The 16,427-nt window shown below is 35.4% G+C and overlaps 1 protein-coding gene across 3 annotated transcripts in view; it reads left to right on the top strand.

Annotated features, from left to right (window-relative positions):
- Zmat4 (zinc finger matrin-type 4) overlaps nucleotides 1-16,427 on the top strand; it is a 348,227-nt gene that overhangs the window by 227,723 nt on the left and 104,077 nt on the right. For 2 of the 3 annotated variants that reach the window (XM_078031255.1, XM_078031254.1), the window contains exon 5: nucleotides 3,926-4,153. The exons of the other annotated variant lie outside the window; for it this stretch is intronic. In XM_078031255.1, the coding sequence (XP_077887381.1) occupies nucleotides 3,926-4,153 (228 nt within the window). The remainder of the gene's footprint in view (nucleotides 1-3,925; nucleotides 4,154-16,427) is intronic. 3 annotated transcript variants of the gene reach the window in all.

The raw sequence follows: 16,427 nt of genomic DNA, 5'->3' as shown, positions 1-16,427 counted from the left end.
TGGATGAAGTCCATGCCCCTTGTCACCTTTCAGAGTGAGGAGTATCTGGTGGCAACACCCACAGGGTGCTCAGGAAACCATTTTATCCTTAAATCAGCCATGGGTCTCTTGCCAGAAAAAAACAAAACAAAACATGGGACAAGGATGCATATTATTTTAGACTATTATTCAATATAGTTAGATTATCTAACAGTCCACAAATAGCTTTTGATAACCTGCTATCTGAAAACTTTGTATGAGGCAGGGAAAAGTATATTGAAATGTCTTTCATGATCGTGTGGTTCTTAGAAGTTTTATTTTGTATTGTTTTATTGTTCTCACATAGAGTAGAAGGGGTTGAGAAGCATCCTGTAGCACAGGTGAGAAACTATAGAAGAATGATGGCCCTGAATCCAGGTCTTGCTGTCATGGGGGCAGCCAAAGGTTGATGGTATGACAGCTCAATGTGTTCTTGAGTTTCTTCAAGGTGACAAGAATCAGAACTGTTATCTAACTTTACCAGTATTCATTTTGATATTAGCTGTCTTGGCAAACTTTTTAGATTTTGAAAAATGAAAAAAATTATAATTTCCAAAGAAGCAAATAATTGTTATTCCTCTGTGTCTCACGGATAAAGATGTGACCTTTTTTTTCTATTGCCTATGGAAAAACTAGCTCCATTGCCACTTTATTTTATAGTAATTTTCAAAGAAAACATGGCAATATTTATATGGCTGTTCTCAGTATCAGCTGTGACTTGGGGAGGAGTGTAGCTTTAAAAACATCTTAGTGCTTGGCTCTCCCTCTAGACTCAAATCTGATTGGTCTGAGGTACAGGCTGGGCATAGAGATTTTAAAGTTGGGTAAGTCTAATGTTGAAAACTACTGATTTTAGGGCAAGGGCACTATAGTGCATGCCTGTAATCCCAGCAGTTTAGGAGGCTGAGGCAGGAGGATCACAAGTTGAAAGCCAGCCTCAGTAACTTAGTAAGGCCTAAGCAACTCAGTGAGATCCTGTCTCTAAATTAAATGTACAAAAAAAGGGCTAGTGGGGCTGGAGTTGTGGCTCAGTGGTAGAGTACTCACCTAGCATACATGAGGCACTGGATTCAATCCTCAGCATCACATAAAAATGAAATAAAGATATTGTTTCCACCTAAAACTAAAAAATAAATATTAAAAAAAAGAGGGCTGGGGATGTGGCTCAGTTATTAAGTACCCCTGGGTTCAATACCTGTACCAACAACAACAACAACAAAAAAAATGGAGAGAGAGAAAAAAAAAAACACTGTTTTTGATTAATTGACTATTGGATTAACATTTTATAAAAGATAGATAAAATCAATATTCAGTTTATTTTTTTTTATAATTTGAATGAAAATATGAAGTATGAAATAAAAATAAAAATTAAACACATATTAACCAAAAATGTGTTTATTAAAAGGATATTTTTTAAGCCAAATATAATCTTTACCCCATTTGTACTAATTTCATTAGAATAATACACTTTAGCCAAAGATTATGAGAGTTATGAGCCATGTACACACATGGATTTATCATTAAAAAAATAATGATAAAAATGGAAACTGCACTCCTCCCATGCAATTTCCATATTTGGCATTGAGTCAAAACCACAAAAGGGAGAGAGCTTCTAAAATGTGTTCCATTCTCATTTTGTGAGTTAGCAGCAAAGACTATTAGCTTTAAAAGGCTTAGTGATCCTAAAATTTAACCTTGTGGAAACGAGGGACATCAGAGGTTGGCTGAAGGTCATGTAGCTCAGTGATGCTGAAGCCCAAGTCAACCCTGATTTCTGACTTTGATGCAAGGCTATTCCTACCCCCCTGTCTTTGCCTTTATAAATATTTGGAAAATATAAACTGGGTTGAGATTGGAGTACACAGTTGGAAAATGAAACAAAAGAAATATTTAAATCTTAGACTTTATCTGATAATATATAGAATTATTCAGAAATAGACACTACAATACAAAAGTAGCCTCACTCTACTTTCCTATTTGCTAGATAAGGTTATGTTATTTGATGACTGTTCTGCTGTGCATCACTCCTGCCAGGCTGCGGTATATCAGGTATTAATTGAGAAAAATAAAAAATTGATAAAGTGACTGTTTTTTAGGGTCCAGTTTAGACAAAAATAGGTTATGCTTCAAGAGTCAGGATTCATTGAGATTGCAAATGTTTGATTTGCTTTCCATTATCATAAAAAGCAATATGCAGCTATACATGCTCAGAAATTGATAAAAATGCAGGAAATTTTGAGGCAAGACCAAATTTTCTTGAAAAGAATGGATAGTTCTTTCATATCCAGGTGAACCATAGATTTGTAGCCTTTATTAGATTTCCCAAGTCATAGAAGACTGACCCTTGGTGGGATGTATGGCACACAGTTGAGATTTATTTCTATATAGTTATACATAATCAAATCTAGCTATGAGGCATTTAAGAAGCATGCTGTTTATCAGAGTACCTTTAGAAATAACACCGTTAAATTTAACCTAACTAAAACTTCCTGATCTGATAAATTCTCTGGATAAGAGGAAGAAAGACCTCCTGATATGTTGTCATGGTGTGGATATTCTTTGAATTAAAATGTCATTAGGCAAGTATGTATTTCCATATCAGTTATTTTATCTAAAATCTAAAAGTCCACACAGAAGTTAATTTGAAAGCTTGGGGAGTTGATTAATTGGTTTCTTAACTCGTCATTGATGTCCCAGGTTTCTGCTTTTCCTTGGAACAATGACCCTTATGTTCATAGTTTTGTCAACTACATTTCCCATTTTGGAGACAAGGAACACATAGAAGGTGCTGCTAAATTGCATATGATTAATGAGCCATGGGAGAATTTAAATATTGTTTTTGTTTTGAAAATATTTGGATCAGAATATTTTTCCAAGATGAATTGGAATTTTGTGTTTACAAAAAGAAAAAGATGACAGATAGTTTTAGGGGAAAAATATCTCTTTACTTATTTAATTTAAAGAGTCCTTGGGGGCATTGAAAGGAACATTGGCCTTGGAAATTAAACATTTGGTTTTGAGTCTCGTCTTTATTATAACTAGATATCTCATCTTTAGAAAGTCACTTGGCATCTCTGAAGTCAATCATCTGAGAAATAGGACAATAACCTGAGGCATAGTCATTGTAGGGATGGTAGCAACTTATATGTTGTAATGCATGCTAAAGTTATTTTTACTTTCCATTAGTAAACTCCTTCAATTTTTTTTCTAGTCCAGAAATAACTGTAAGTTCACAATGGAAATGTATTAATAGCTGGGACTCTGCGATCTCAAAATAGTGATATGTGATATATGCCTTTCAGTTTGGACAAGCAACATCTGCTGTATATTGTTTTTTTTTTTTTTCTTTTAGAAAAAGAAAAAATAACCGCTGTACTTTCAACATCAACTTTGGCAGGTATAGGTTGAGAACTTATCCTAATAAACAGAAATAACTGACAAAATTAACATGATTTTCTCAATTGGTACAATTCAAGTCACTGAAAGATCTGTTTGTATCACTTAGGAAAATCTATTATTTTTAGCACACAAATGTCCAATTCATCCATTCAAAATCGTTCAAGTCATGATTGTGCAATGTTTAAGTATTGGTTTCATTTTGACTTAAAGATCACTTCTTTACCTTTAAGAGTTTATTTTTACAACCTATTTTTCCCCTAAGAGATGACCTCTTGAGCCATCACATTTCAGCATAAAAATATACAAATTCAGTCAATTAAGAATTTTCATTTGTATACCAACTCAAAAGTGAAGGTTGACAAAGAAAATTTTCCTGCTCTCAGGAAATTCTCTTGGATTTTTAAATTCTGGAGTGAATAGGAGACTCTCTAATCTCTGGGCAGTGAGTAAAGGTGCACTCAAAGATGGACTAACCTGGCCCATGCTTCTCTGGTTGTTGTCTTTCCAGCAACACCCCTGAGCTCACTCAAGCCCCCACGGGTGGAAGCTGCTCCGGTGGTTGCATCTCCCTATCAAAGAAGAGATTCAGACAGATACTGTGGGCTCTGTGCCGCCTGGTTTAATAACCCTCTGATGGCCCAGCAGCATTATGATGGCAAGAAACACAAAAAGAATGCAGCAAGGGTTGCTTTACTAGAACAACTTGGGACCACCCTGGATATGGGGGAACTAAGAGGTAAGAGCAACTTTTCTAGCTTCTGCCAGAAACCTGGGTTTTCCAAGAAAGGATTGTGTTTTCACAAATTGAGATCATTGTTCTTACTGCTTTAAGAACAATGTAAGGAGAACATGAAGGTCACCCAAAAGAGACGGAAGAAAAAGAAAATGAGCAGCAAACTAGCTTTAGCCCAAACTTTGTAATCTCCTTTGTTTCAGTGTTTCTTTCCATATTTTGATTGACCTTCAGATCAAAGGCACCCATCCACGAGTCAGATTTTTTTCCTTCTGCTTTATTCCTAACCCATTTTATCCTGTTGTCCCAGATGAGGAACATCTGTAAAAACTTAATATAAATAGGTGCTATATCATACATTTATAATACTATGAATATAATTATAATATACAGTGATATTATAATCATAATGTAATAGTCATAATATTAATATAATAATATATAAGATCTAGATTATGATTTCCCACCTATTTTAGTATACCTGTGTCAATTTCATTAAAATATGCACAGAATTGAAAACTTAGGATTTAATGGGTTAACTCTGTTCTCTAGTGAATGCTTTTGCCGATGAGCAATGTGAGAGAAGATGCTAAAAAGGCCAAAAAGCATTCTCTTATTTTAAACTTGTATGCTTTTATGAATTCAGACCAAACAATGGTGCTGTGTGGCACTATATAGCTATTACCTCCTTGCTTTACCACAGCCTCTAACAGGTGTTTGGGGGCTACTGGAGACCACAACTCACTCGCAGTTTATGTGAGGTGTTTCGGAAGGTTCTGAGCAGACTTGGAAACTTCCTGTGGATGCCCTAGGAAGCCACAACCAATTCATGGGACTTCATGGACTATTTCCACATCAGCTACCATTAAAGCTTTCTTTGATCACCTGAACATTTTTTATCAGCTTGGTGTTGGCAGTGCAGAAGCAGAACAAAACTGCATACTACATTTTAAAATGTGTTTTCCCAGAAAAAATAATTCTACAAAGGAATCCTGTTGATCCCATACCTCAGATTTGGTCTTTAAAATATCAGATATTGCTTTATTTTCTTGCCAGAGCACCATCATTTATAACAGCTGTTATGACAAAATTTACAAATTGATTTCGAGAATATAACCTGCATTTAAATTGGATTCTGCCTGTGAAATCTATTGTTCTTATTTCATCTGGATCAGGAACTCTAAGAGGAATAATTATTATAGGAATTGAAATGTCTGATCCTTAACTAAATAAGTGGGATACAAGATCTTGCTACCTGAACTGAGAGGAAGGACAGGTCAATTACAAATATATTGCTTGAGAAAGACTACCAAAGAAAAGGGCTTCAGCTGGAACTGAAAGAGTAGGTGTAGTTTTAACAAGCAAGAAGGCATGCCACCTGAGCAGAATCATAAATGTATGGGCAATTGGGAAGGAAGCATAAGCCATAGGCAGTTAATAAATACATTATCCTTAAAGAATCCTTTATTACTATATAGATTTGAGAATAGGGGTCTGTGAGTGCACCTATAGAATTTAGTTAAAGAAATTTTTTCCCCAAGATAAATGATTAAAATAATAACTAAGAGTAAACTTTAAAAGTAATTTTTGTGTTTGCATTCTAGCTATAGAAAAATGACATGGGGTTTAATATTTCACTACGTCAGATAATCTCATTGTGGAGGTTTTGAGTTGTGGCATTTTAGCTTTTTGTTGGGGATTTCTTATGTTTTCAGTCTATGTCTTGTTAAAAAATATAAGACAAGTCTCTCTCTAGCTGAAGGCCTACCCCCAACTCAGCTGTTACTGGCAGATAACAAGTTGGCTCAGTGACTCCTTCACGGCAGGGCATTGAAGGAGAAAAATAGGGCTTTATTTATGTTTTGTGCCAGATATTATGACTTGAAGAAGAATTATTCCTAGAGCACATTCTTCCTGTCTATTTTGAATTATCTATGCTGCATCTTTTATATACCACCACATCTTAATGACTTGGGCATCTGAATTCTGTAACATTTGAGCAGCTTGTCTTTCATACAGAAGACAAAAAGGCTGCTCTTTGACTTGATAACTCAATGTGACTATGACTCAGTAGCACATGGAATGTGATTAGCATTGAACGCAATGTCCTTGAATCCAACCCTTTTTACCCACCAAGGGTGACATTCTGATACATATTTATTCAAGTATTAAATATTGCAAAAGCTTGAGGAATGAAGCAACTATGGCAACCCGGCACTTCTGAAAACGCACACACATACCTGCACACTTATTTCTAGAATGATTCTAAAGCATTAGAATCATTTGTCATTAATAAAGGCAAAAATGTTAATCAGTAAAGATAGGCATATCCAGAACCTTCAAAAAAATGTCATCAGGCAGCCAGAGCATGATATGTCAGAGTGGTGGCAGGCTAGACGTTTTCTTTCTTTCTCCCCTAGCAAATCTCATGTTTTTAAACACTATTATTTACTTATTTATGCTGTTTTTCTGTCTTCCTCCCTGCTCTCCAAGTAGATTGCCGGCAACTTGAAGAAGACATCTATGTTTATTTTGTTCATTGATATCAGTGCTCAAAACACCTCCAACAGTGCCAGACTCCTAGTAGGTGTTCAATAATTAGTTAAAAAAAAAGAGAAACCAAAAATGAAAAAAAATAGTTAATAAAACTGACTTAAAATTCTATAGCTCTAACATGGCAATCATTTTTACTTCTAAAATGATCCCAATTGAATATTTTATAAATTTTTATGGATCTGTTTTATAAATGCTTTAATACAATAAAAATGTTAAGTGATATAGTTTTATGAGTTTTGACAATGCAAATATTGGTGGGACTGACAAACATATTAAGATATGTAACTTTTATATCATGGGAAAGATTCAATGTTACCTTTTCCAATCAACCCCAATCCTCTGATCCAGGGGATCACTTTCTGATTTTTTTTTTTCACAAACAATTAGTTTGTTCTGAAATTTCATATAAATGGAATCAAGAAGCATATATTTTTGTATATGTTTCTAGCTTCTTTTGCATATTGTTTAGGGCAAAGTCTTTGTATTACTGAGTAGTATTTTACTAACAGGAATCCCACAATTTATCCATTCACCTCTTGATGACTTTGGATTGTTTTGGTGCTAGTTTGAATACAGCTTCCATGAATATTTATGTTCAACTCTTTCATTTCTATTTTGGTCAACACATGTTTCACTTCTCTTGGTAAATATGTAGGAGTAGAATTTATGGATCCTGAGTTGTATATTTTTAACCATAAGAAACTACTCAAATCCAAAGTAACTGTGTTTGTTTGCATTCCCAAAAATAACATAAGAATTCTTAAGCCTCACTAACATTTTCTTCTGTCTTTTGTTTTTGTATTTGATTTTATTTTTAGTTAGTTTAAAAAGGTGGTTTTAGTTTACCTTTCATTAGTCATTAATAATGTCAAAAACTTTTTTCACATGTTTATTGATCATTTCTGTGTCTTCCTTTGTATGTCTTTTATATATATTTTAAAAATTTGGTTGTTGATCTTTGTATTAATGAGTAGTAGAAGACATGTCCTTAAGTACATATATCCTTTGTGAATATTTTCTCCTAATTTGACACTCATTTTCATAATTAAATCTTTTGATGAGTAAACAATTGGAAAGCAGGTAAGTCTAAATAATTTGTTTCTGTATTTTATAATAATTGATATATATATCCATTATGCAAAACAATTTTGTGTGTTTTCTTCTACAAGTGTCATAGTTTTAACTATCTCAATTTTTGGGTGTGGTGTGAAGTAGGGTATTGAAACTCATTTTGCTTCTGTTCATTTGCACTATTGTTAGAGAAAATTTGTTGAAAATATTTACTTTTATTCATTGAATTGCTTTGAATCACTTATTTAAAATCTATTGATTGTGTGCGAGTCTATTTCTGGAAAACTTATTTGTCTCCATGGCTCTTTGTCTTGTATATCACTATCACACTGCACTGATTATTTTGGTACTACCAGAGTCTTGAAATGAGGTAGTGCATGTTCATTTTGTTGGGATTGTTTGAAATCCTTTTCATCTTTGTATACATTTTAGAATCAACTTGTCAAATCTCTCTACAAAAAAAGCTGGTTGGAATATTAAATGGGATTTAATTCAATTTATAGGTCAATTTGGGGGAAAATAAAATTTTTCAAAATGTTGATTTTTTTTAGTCCAGGGGCATCCTATATTTGTATATTTTTTATTCTTTATGTTGTTTTATTCTTTAAGTTTTATAGTTTTCAGTGCCAATGTTTTTCATATGAATTCGTCCTCAAGTATTTTATATTTTTTATCTTTGGTGTAATTAGAGTTTTTGAAATTTCATTTTTGTGTATTTGTTAATGAAACAAACTGGATTCCTATGATTTACACCTTTCTATGTATTATTTGTATGTAAATTAATATTTTAAATAATTTGCACATTTTTTGGTGTTTACATTATGTAGTCTTGGAAACTCTTTAGAACCATGTTATTCTTTTTCTTTTTTCGCTTCAAGTAGTAGATCAAATTTTAAAAAGGAAATTATTCTTATAAACTAACAAAGAATTATAAATGCTATTGCCCTAAACAGTTATTAAAATGAATAACTTGGTATTGACTCAATTTTATTATTATTTGTTCCAGAAAACAGTTTCTGTGTCTACTTCCTTATTTTAATATAATAATAAAAATCTTTCTTCTCTTCCTGAATATGTCAAGTCATGTAGAATACAAAGGGAGTTATTGAATTATGAAATTATACAATTCAATGGTCAGAAAATACTTATAAGGTTTTCTTTGTAGTTCAAAATCTTCCTGCCAGCATAAAACATAGATAGGAGGCAGTTTCTTATTTAGAAACAGTGGTTTAAAGTTATAAAATTATGGCTAGTTGCAGATAGAATATTCATTTTACAGACCTTTATAATTTATTCTTTTAAAAGATTTTGAATGGAAAATGCACAGTTATTTCATTGTTTCAGGGGAAAGGAGACTCTTCTGTTGTAATTCTCATCTGAAGACACAGAGCAAAAGAACTCATTTGAAAATTTAATAATGCTTCCAAGAATCACAAGATGAATAGTGCTGGAAAAAAACATTAAGTATCATTGAATTCTATTCTTATTTTATAGAGCAGATTTTGAGGCTCAGAGAGATGAAGTGACAGCTTTTTTCTGAGTCAGGAGTAGACTCAGATTCCTGATTGCAGTGTGCCAATTGACAGTGACTCATCATTGGTTAACTACAACTCTGAACAATTAACTCTTGTTTAGAAACAGTTACGGGGACTTACTATTTTTAAATGTTTTTAAAATTCGTTCTGAACTCAGATATAGAATGGGCACAGTCAATCCTCAGTTTTCTGGAAATGGATGGTTTGCAAAATGCATTATGCGTATCTTCAATAGAGCAGTTTACCCACATGCATGAGTCCATATCAGATGGAGTGAATATAGAAGTGCAAAGCAATCATATTCACTCTTTGTGGGGGCCTGAGTTTGATGGAGAGGCCTGAGTTTACTCTGTGAAGAGCAATCATACTCCTGGAGAGGCCACTGAGATTCACAGCTCCCTCAGCAAGGCATTTGCTGCCTGATTTAGGAATAGGGATTAATTTCAAGGGAATACAAGCAGCTTATCTAAGACTTCAAATCACAAAAGTAGTGTGTGAGTCAGAGGAGCAGATTTACCTCGAAATTAGCAGAACATAAGAGTGAGAGATTTTCACTTTTGAATTATTTCTGCTGCAAACTTTCAGGTTAGATAGTGAGTTGGCTACCTCATATATTGTCCCACTTAGTCTTGGCTTGGCCTTTGCCCACTCATCAGCAGTGGACAGCTCAATCTTTAATGCTGTGACACTCCTCTGCTTTCAGTTACCCACAGATCTACTCCAAGCCCAATGAAAAAAGGCATCTTAGATAAAAATAACAAAAATTTTCAAAGGCGACCAGAACAACCATTTCCTCAAAACTTAGTGACTTAATACAACAAAAAATAGATATTTATTGTGTCTCCCAGTTTCCATGGAGAGAGTTGGGAGTAACTGGCTGAGTGATTCTGGCTTGAGGTTTCTCATAAGATTGCAGCAGTGTTATCAGTTAGGGCTCCTGTCATCTGCAGGCTTGAATTGACCTGTAAGATATGCTTTTAAGGATGGCTTATTCTGTTCTGGAAAACAGGCTAGTGGTTGCTGAGTATTGGGCTGGAGGGAGAGGACAAGACAACAATGGAGCAGCAAGAGGGAAACTGTACCTTGATCATGGTAGGAATACTTGGCTTTATGCCTTCATCGAAATTTGTATAACTACATACTAGGGAAAGAGTGGCATGTGAATTTAAAAAGCTGAGTAAATGAAGAAAGGAAAGGTGTTTTACTCATCTGACTGGCTTGTTGGTAGGAAGCCTTCATTTTTCTCCTCAGGAGCCTCTCTCAGGAGTTTTGAGTATGCTCATGCTGTGGCGGAAGGTGTCCCACAGAGCAAGCTCTCCGGAGCATCCAGTGGAACCTGTCTTTTTTAATGATGCTTGAAGGTCACGGAGCATCACTTCCACTCCCTTCTTAGTTAGAACTGAGTCACTAACTTCTGCTGTATTCAAGAAGTAGAGGGGGAGAATTAAACTAAGCCTCTTTTAAAAAGAAAAGAGAAGTCTATTAGAAAGTATGGAGACACTTAAAATCATTATGATCAGTCAGAAGGCAGGTGGTCAACTGACCTGTGTGCAAGCACTATGCTCTCACATCCTTGTGGACTTTGGAGTGAAAGCATCTCATCAACAAGGGGAATTCACATTTATAATAAACACATGGAGTCAAGAGGTTCGTTATTTCAGCTAAAATCCAACAGAGATTTTTCTGCTCATTCTCATGAGAACCAAACCAACAGAAAATATTCCCAATTTCTCTGAGATCCTTTGCCCAAGATCTGGACCTGCCAAATGGATATTAGGCCTGGAATTGGTAGAGAGAAGGTGTATTTCCCATCTGAATGTCTGTTTCTCCATTCATTCTACTCATATTTGCTGAACTCCTACCATATGCCAAGCACAGTGTGCTGAAGATGCTAATAGTGAACCAGAAGAGAAGATGAGAGGAAATAAACATTTTTAGCCTGCGATAGTGCTAAAGGGAAAGAAGTAAGAGTGATAGGATAAATAATGAGATGAGAGGTAGGTTTCCTTAAATAGGATAGTTAGTGACAGCCTTTCAGAAATAATGAGAAGTTGAACTGCAATTTGAAGGGCGGGAAGAATCCAGACAGGAAGTAGAGGGACCAGCTCCTTCACAGGACCCTGTGTGGGGAAAGGTTTAGGTGTATTTGAGAGTTGATGACAAGCAGAATATCTGGAGCTAATGAGAGACATAAAAACTGAAGTTGGGGATTGATTGATTGGTTTGCATTTTGTAGGTTCTAACAGGCCATTGTAAGAATTTATGATTTTCTTCCATGTGCACAGAGGTGTTTGCTTATCAGCTTACTTGTGAACATAAATGCTCCATAATTTTATCTTTAAGAGATCGGTTCATTTTTATTCTAGGTCAACTGCTCTTTATTCTGTCCAAGATCGGTCCCTGCTTGTGTCCTTTCTGTGAATACAACTGTTACCTTCTTTCTTTGAGTAAGGCCACATTTGCCAAACCATTAGTAGATTTGCATGATAGTAAACTTTTCTGGCAAGAGGTATAGAATTCATTCATTCATGGGTGGCAGGGCTAATGCAAAGACTTGAACTTCCTTTGGTATTGGAGGATGAGAAGAATTGATGCAGGGTTTTTTTTTTTGTTTGTTTGTTTTTTAAATACTGTTGGCAGTGGGCAATTGGGCAATTGGGTAGATAACAGAAATTTCCTGGTAATCCTGGAGTTGAGGAGGAAAACTGGTTTAGGAACAGCATCTTGGCTCCTGCAGAACAGCAACAGTGTTAAAAGAGAATGCACTGGGTGTACTCAGGGACAGTTTATTTACAGAAAATGTAATGGACCTGATAAGTATCTATCTGAAGTTTTCATTTCCAAAATGGTGCACTCTTTTTACTGATTAAGAATTTTTAATCTCACTGGGCAAGAGCCATAGTGCTGAAAATGGAGATGTAAAGATGGCAGTGGGATGAAGACCAGAAACTTTCAGAATTGGAGATTCAGAGGCATCAGGAAAGCTTTGAAGGACTATTGGAAGGTATCCCAGTCAGGTGGCTGAGCAGGAAGGATGGGATTGGCAGGAAGCAGACAGGGTCTGTGCAAAGGCATGGCAGCAGGGAAGAACATGGCCCTTCGAGGGACCTTGTGGTATGGCTGGAGCCTACAGCTGTGTTTGGGAATAACAGGAGGAGAGACTAGAGAAATAAGGATTAAGGTCGTGATGGGAGTAAAATACTTCTTACAACTAAAGGCAATAGTTAGTGATCTAAAGACTTTTGGCAGGAAAATCACATGCTGATATTTGTCTCTTTGAAATAAGTCTCTGCAGAGAACCATGGGGGTGCAGAGTTAGAAGGCAGATGCAGACTGGAGGCAGAGAGTTGTGAAGGCTATTGTTTTAGTGACCATTTCCAGTGAGAAATTAGACCAGCCTGAACTAAATAAAGCAGCAGCAGTGAGGAAACCAATAAAGAGAACAACATGAGAAATAAGTTAAGTGTTGCTGTAGTTTGGATCTGCAATGTTCCCCAAAGGCCTTTGCTTGTTAAGCCTTATTTCCCAGCTTGGTGCTATTAAAAGGTGGTGGAAATCTTTAGGAGGTGAGGTCTAATGGGAGGTCTTGAGTCTTTGAGTGCCCGTCCTTGAAGGCGGTTGTGGACTCCATCCTCTTTTTGCTTGTTGGTCTTGATATAAATGGTTGTGCTCTGTCATGTGCTCACACCATAATGCACCACCCTAGGCTCAAAGCAATAGGGCCACCCAGACACGGGCTGATGAGCCAAAATAAACCTTTTCTCCTTATAAATTGATTATCTCATATATCCAATATACTTGTTATAGTGACAGAAAGCTGATAAATACAAATGTAAATTCAACAAGATTTGGTAGACAAATTGGCCAGTGATTTACTCAACCCATCCTGCCACATCCTGGATACCCTCAGAGCCTTCTTCTGGAGTGTGAATGCTAGTGCTGGGCATCTTTTCCTATCTGTCATACTCTATTTAACTCAATATTATTTTTGTCTAAAGTTTCTTGAGGGGAGGGCACATGTCTTACTCTACATCACCAAAGTATTCAAAATAATATACTGTTGGTAGAAGTTCTTTTTAGTCTCTCCCCACTACCCAACCTAAAGACCATAGTCCACCTTACTTAATTTCTCTGATGCAGTCAGAATCATGAGTCTCAAGCAGATGATTATTCATTACTCAGTGCTATATGCTTGACAAAAAATACTGTATCAATAAAGGTGCACTTTGATTACTTTTAATCAGTTACAAGAAAAGCATTCATTTCTTCCTTATACTAATATTTTCAATCCCTGAAAGCTGTATTTTAACTAGTTAAGAATCAGCAGAAAATAAGACCTTTAAATAGATGCGATAATTATAGAACACAATTCTAAATTGAATGGTAGGGGAAGAGGTGCCAGAAAAAAATACTCAGCTTATATTACACCTGGTTATTTTTGCATTATTATTTTTAATGTGTTTTGACACCTCAGCTGTTGCATGTAGACTCACTCTGATCTTCAGAGCCCACATTTTGGGTTGGATAATTAAACTGCTTAAATGGCTCATGTTCCTGTCATATTTTTGGGATGGAAATGAGATAGGAAAATGGTATTATACAAAAGAGATAATTTCTCTCATTCATTCATTCGTTCATTCATTCGTTCATTCATTCATTCATTCATTCATTCAAACATTCTAAGTTCCTATTATATAAAAGTTCCTGATGTTATAAGGGACTATTAAATTGTGTGTGACTCATCCTCTAACCTAAATGGATTTAAAGTCTGGGGTGAAAGATGAGAAGATTGTATTTATTGAAGAAAATATAACACAAAATTTGAAAAAAAAAAAAAAGGGAACTTAGGAGCCTTCCAAACACAATGCTTTTGGGAATAAGAATAGGGAAAAAAAATTACTTCCAATTGGGACATGTTTCCCATGATAAGATTTCTTGGAGCGGTGGTCAGCATGACGAAGGGCATGGAAAGGCAGGGAAGGAATAGTTAGAAATCAGGACAGGTGAGGTGGGAGAATCCATGAAGTAGGTGGGTAAGGTAGATTAGAACCAAAGTATAACCAGCCTTTCAAGTCAGGCAAAGTTCAACTTTGTCGGACAGCCACTGACAATTTTTCGAGTAGGGAGATGTTTGGCCTCATCTGTGCTTTAGGACGATTACTTGGCAGTAATGGATTGGAGTGGGGAGATTCCGAAGGCCAGGAAACCAGATCGAATCAATGCATAAACCTGTTGAGGCCTAGAGGGGACTGAAGTAGAGTAGCGGAGGAGGGAAGATATATTGCTCTGTGCACAATTTAGCATGTTCTCCCCCTTAGCTAACTGAAAATGAGCCAGAGCATTAGAATTCTCAATGACACCTTGGCAAGGCCTTGGGAACACTAATAGGAAAAATATAAATTTAATGAATAATATGAGTAATAACTTAAATTTCTGTTCAATCTCAAATCCAACAAGAAATCTAGCTGATGAACATTCACAGTGGTCTATTTACATCCTGTAGGGCAATTCTTTCTTCAGCTGGGACAAGTTTTTGCCTATTATTGTTATTAATGATGCTAATAAATGGAACGCTGTCTAAAAAAGCTTGGTGAACTCTTCATCATCACTGACTAGGTTCCAAAAGAGAAGAGCTTGGATTTTTAAATGGAATCATTTATGCACAGCTATCTCCATGTATGCATCATGTCCAAACCCATTAAATAGGGAATTGGAAACTACTTGGTTTTCGATTTCAGAGGGAGGACTACATTGGAAATAGTCATTAATTTGATAGAGGGAATCACTGTCTTCTGCTGTGAGATGTTGACTAAGTAAAGGACAAAAGCAAAAACAAAACAGATCCACCCAAATCCAAGCCATTCCACTGTTCTTTAGTTGCCAATTTTCCCTACACTGACAAAGGGACCATGCTGTGTGAAGCTGTTAAACAATTTATTGTTGTTCCAAGGCCCTTCTTTGGTGTTGACTGAAGGTTTATATTGCTTGGTTTAAGCTCAAGAACTAAAATAGTATTTTGCAGGAGCTCAGCACAGTGTTTTCTAAGGTTCTAGAAAGGTGTATCCATTATTCTGGCTCCTAAGTAGCTGTGGGCTTTATTGGTGGCGAGCATTCCTTTGACAAAATATGGACACTTTCAAAAAGATGCAAAAATCAAGAAAAACTGGTGTTTTAACAAATGGGGAAGTATTTTGTTTGTTTCTAAAATTATACTACTCTTGATAGGGCAGAGGGGTGGGAGAGGAAGGGTGGGGGCAGGGGTTAGCAATGTATGTACAAAGACATGAATTGGTGTGAATATACTTTGTATACAACCAGAGATATGAAAAATTGTGCTCTATATGTGTAATAAGAATTGTAATGCATTCTGCTGTCATATATAAATAAAAATAAAAATAAATTCTTTCTTCTTCAAAAAATAAATGAGATTATAACTAATACCATGCAAGAAATTAATCTTAAGTATCTTTATGTTAAAGCTACTACAGAAGGACCTAATTTTCTTTGGTAGATGTGATTCTAAAATGTTGATTGTGAGCTGAGATTTAGAGCACAAAAACCAAGTGTCAGATTTATTTAAATTAGAACATATCTATTGATATAATTGTTTACTGTATTATCTTGACCTATATTCAAAGATTACCTACCATGTAGCAGGTATTGTGATAAACTCTGGGAAAAAATGATGACATCATCCTGGTATATAAAGAAGGTTATTCTCTCTTCCTTCAAGATGTCTATAGCATTGTGATTTCTATGGAATATCTAATCCTACACAAGCTTTTCCATAATGGAGTCACTTGAAACAGACATCTTCATGTATTAATCCACTAGCCATTCAAAAAATAGGTCTCTATTGCTTAGTTTGCTAATAATTACAATGTTTGTTTGTTTGTTTGTTTGTTTATTACTCTAATTGGTCTTACATGACAGTAGAATGTACTTTGATATATCATATATACATGGAGTATAATTTCTTATTCTTCTGGTTGTACATGATGTATAATCCCACTGGACATATAGTTATATATGTACATAGTGCAATAATGTCTGATTCATTCTGCTATCCTTCCTACCTCCAACAACCCCTCTCTTATTCTGCTATCCTTCCTACC

Source organism: Ictidomys tridecemlineatus, chromosome 14 (genome assembly GCF_052094955.1).
Source record: "Ictidomys tridecemlineatus isolate mIctTri1 chromosome 14, mIctTri1.hap1, whole genome shotgun sequence".
Classification (NCBI taxonomy): Eukaryota; Metazoa; Chordata; class Mammalia; order Rodentia; family Sciuridae; genus Ictidomys; species Ictidomys tridecemlineatus.
Note: the sequence above shows the minus strand (reverse complement) of the source record. Positions and strands in the feature narration are given on the sequence as shown.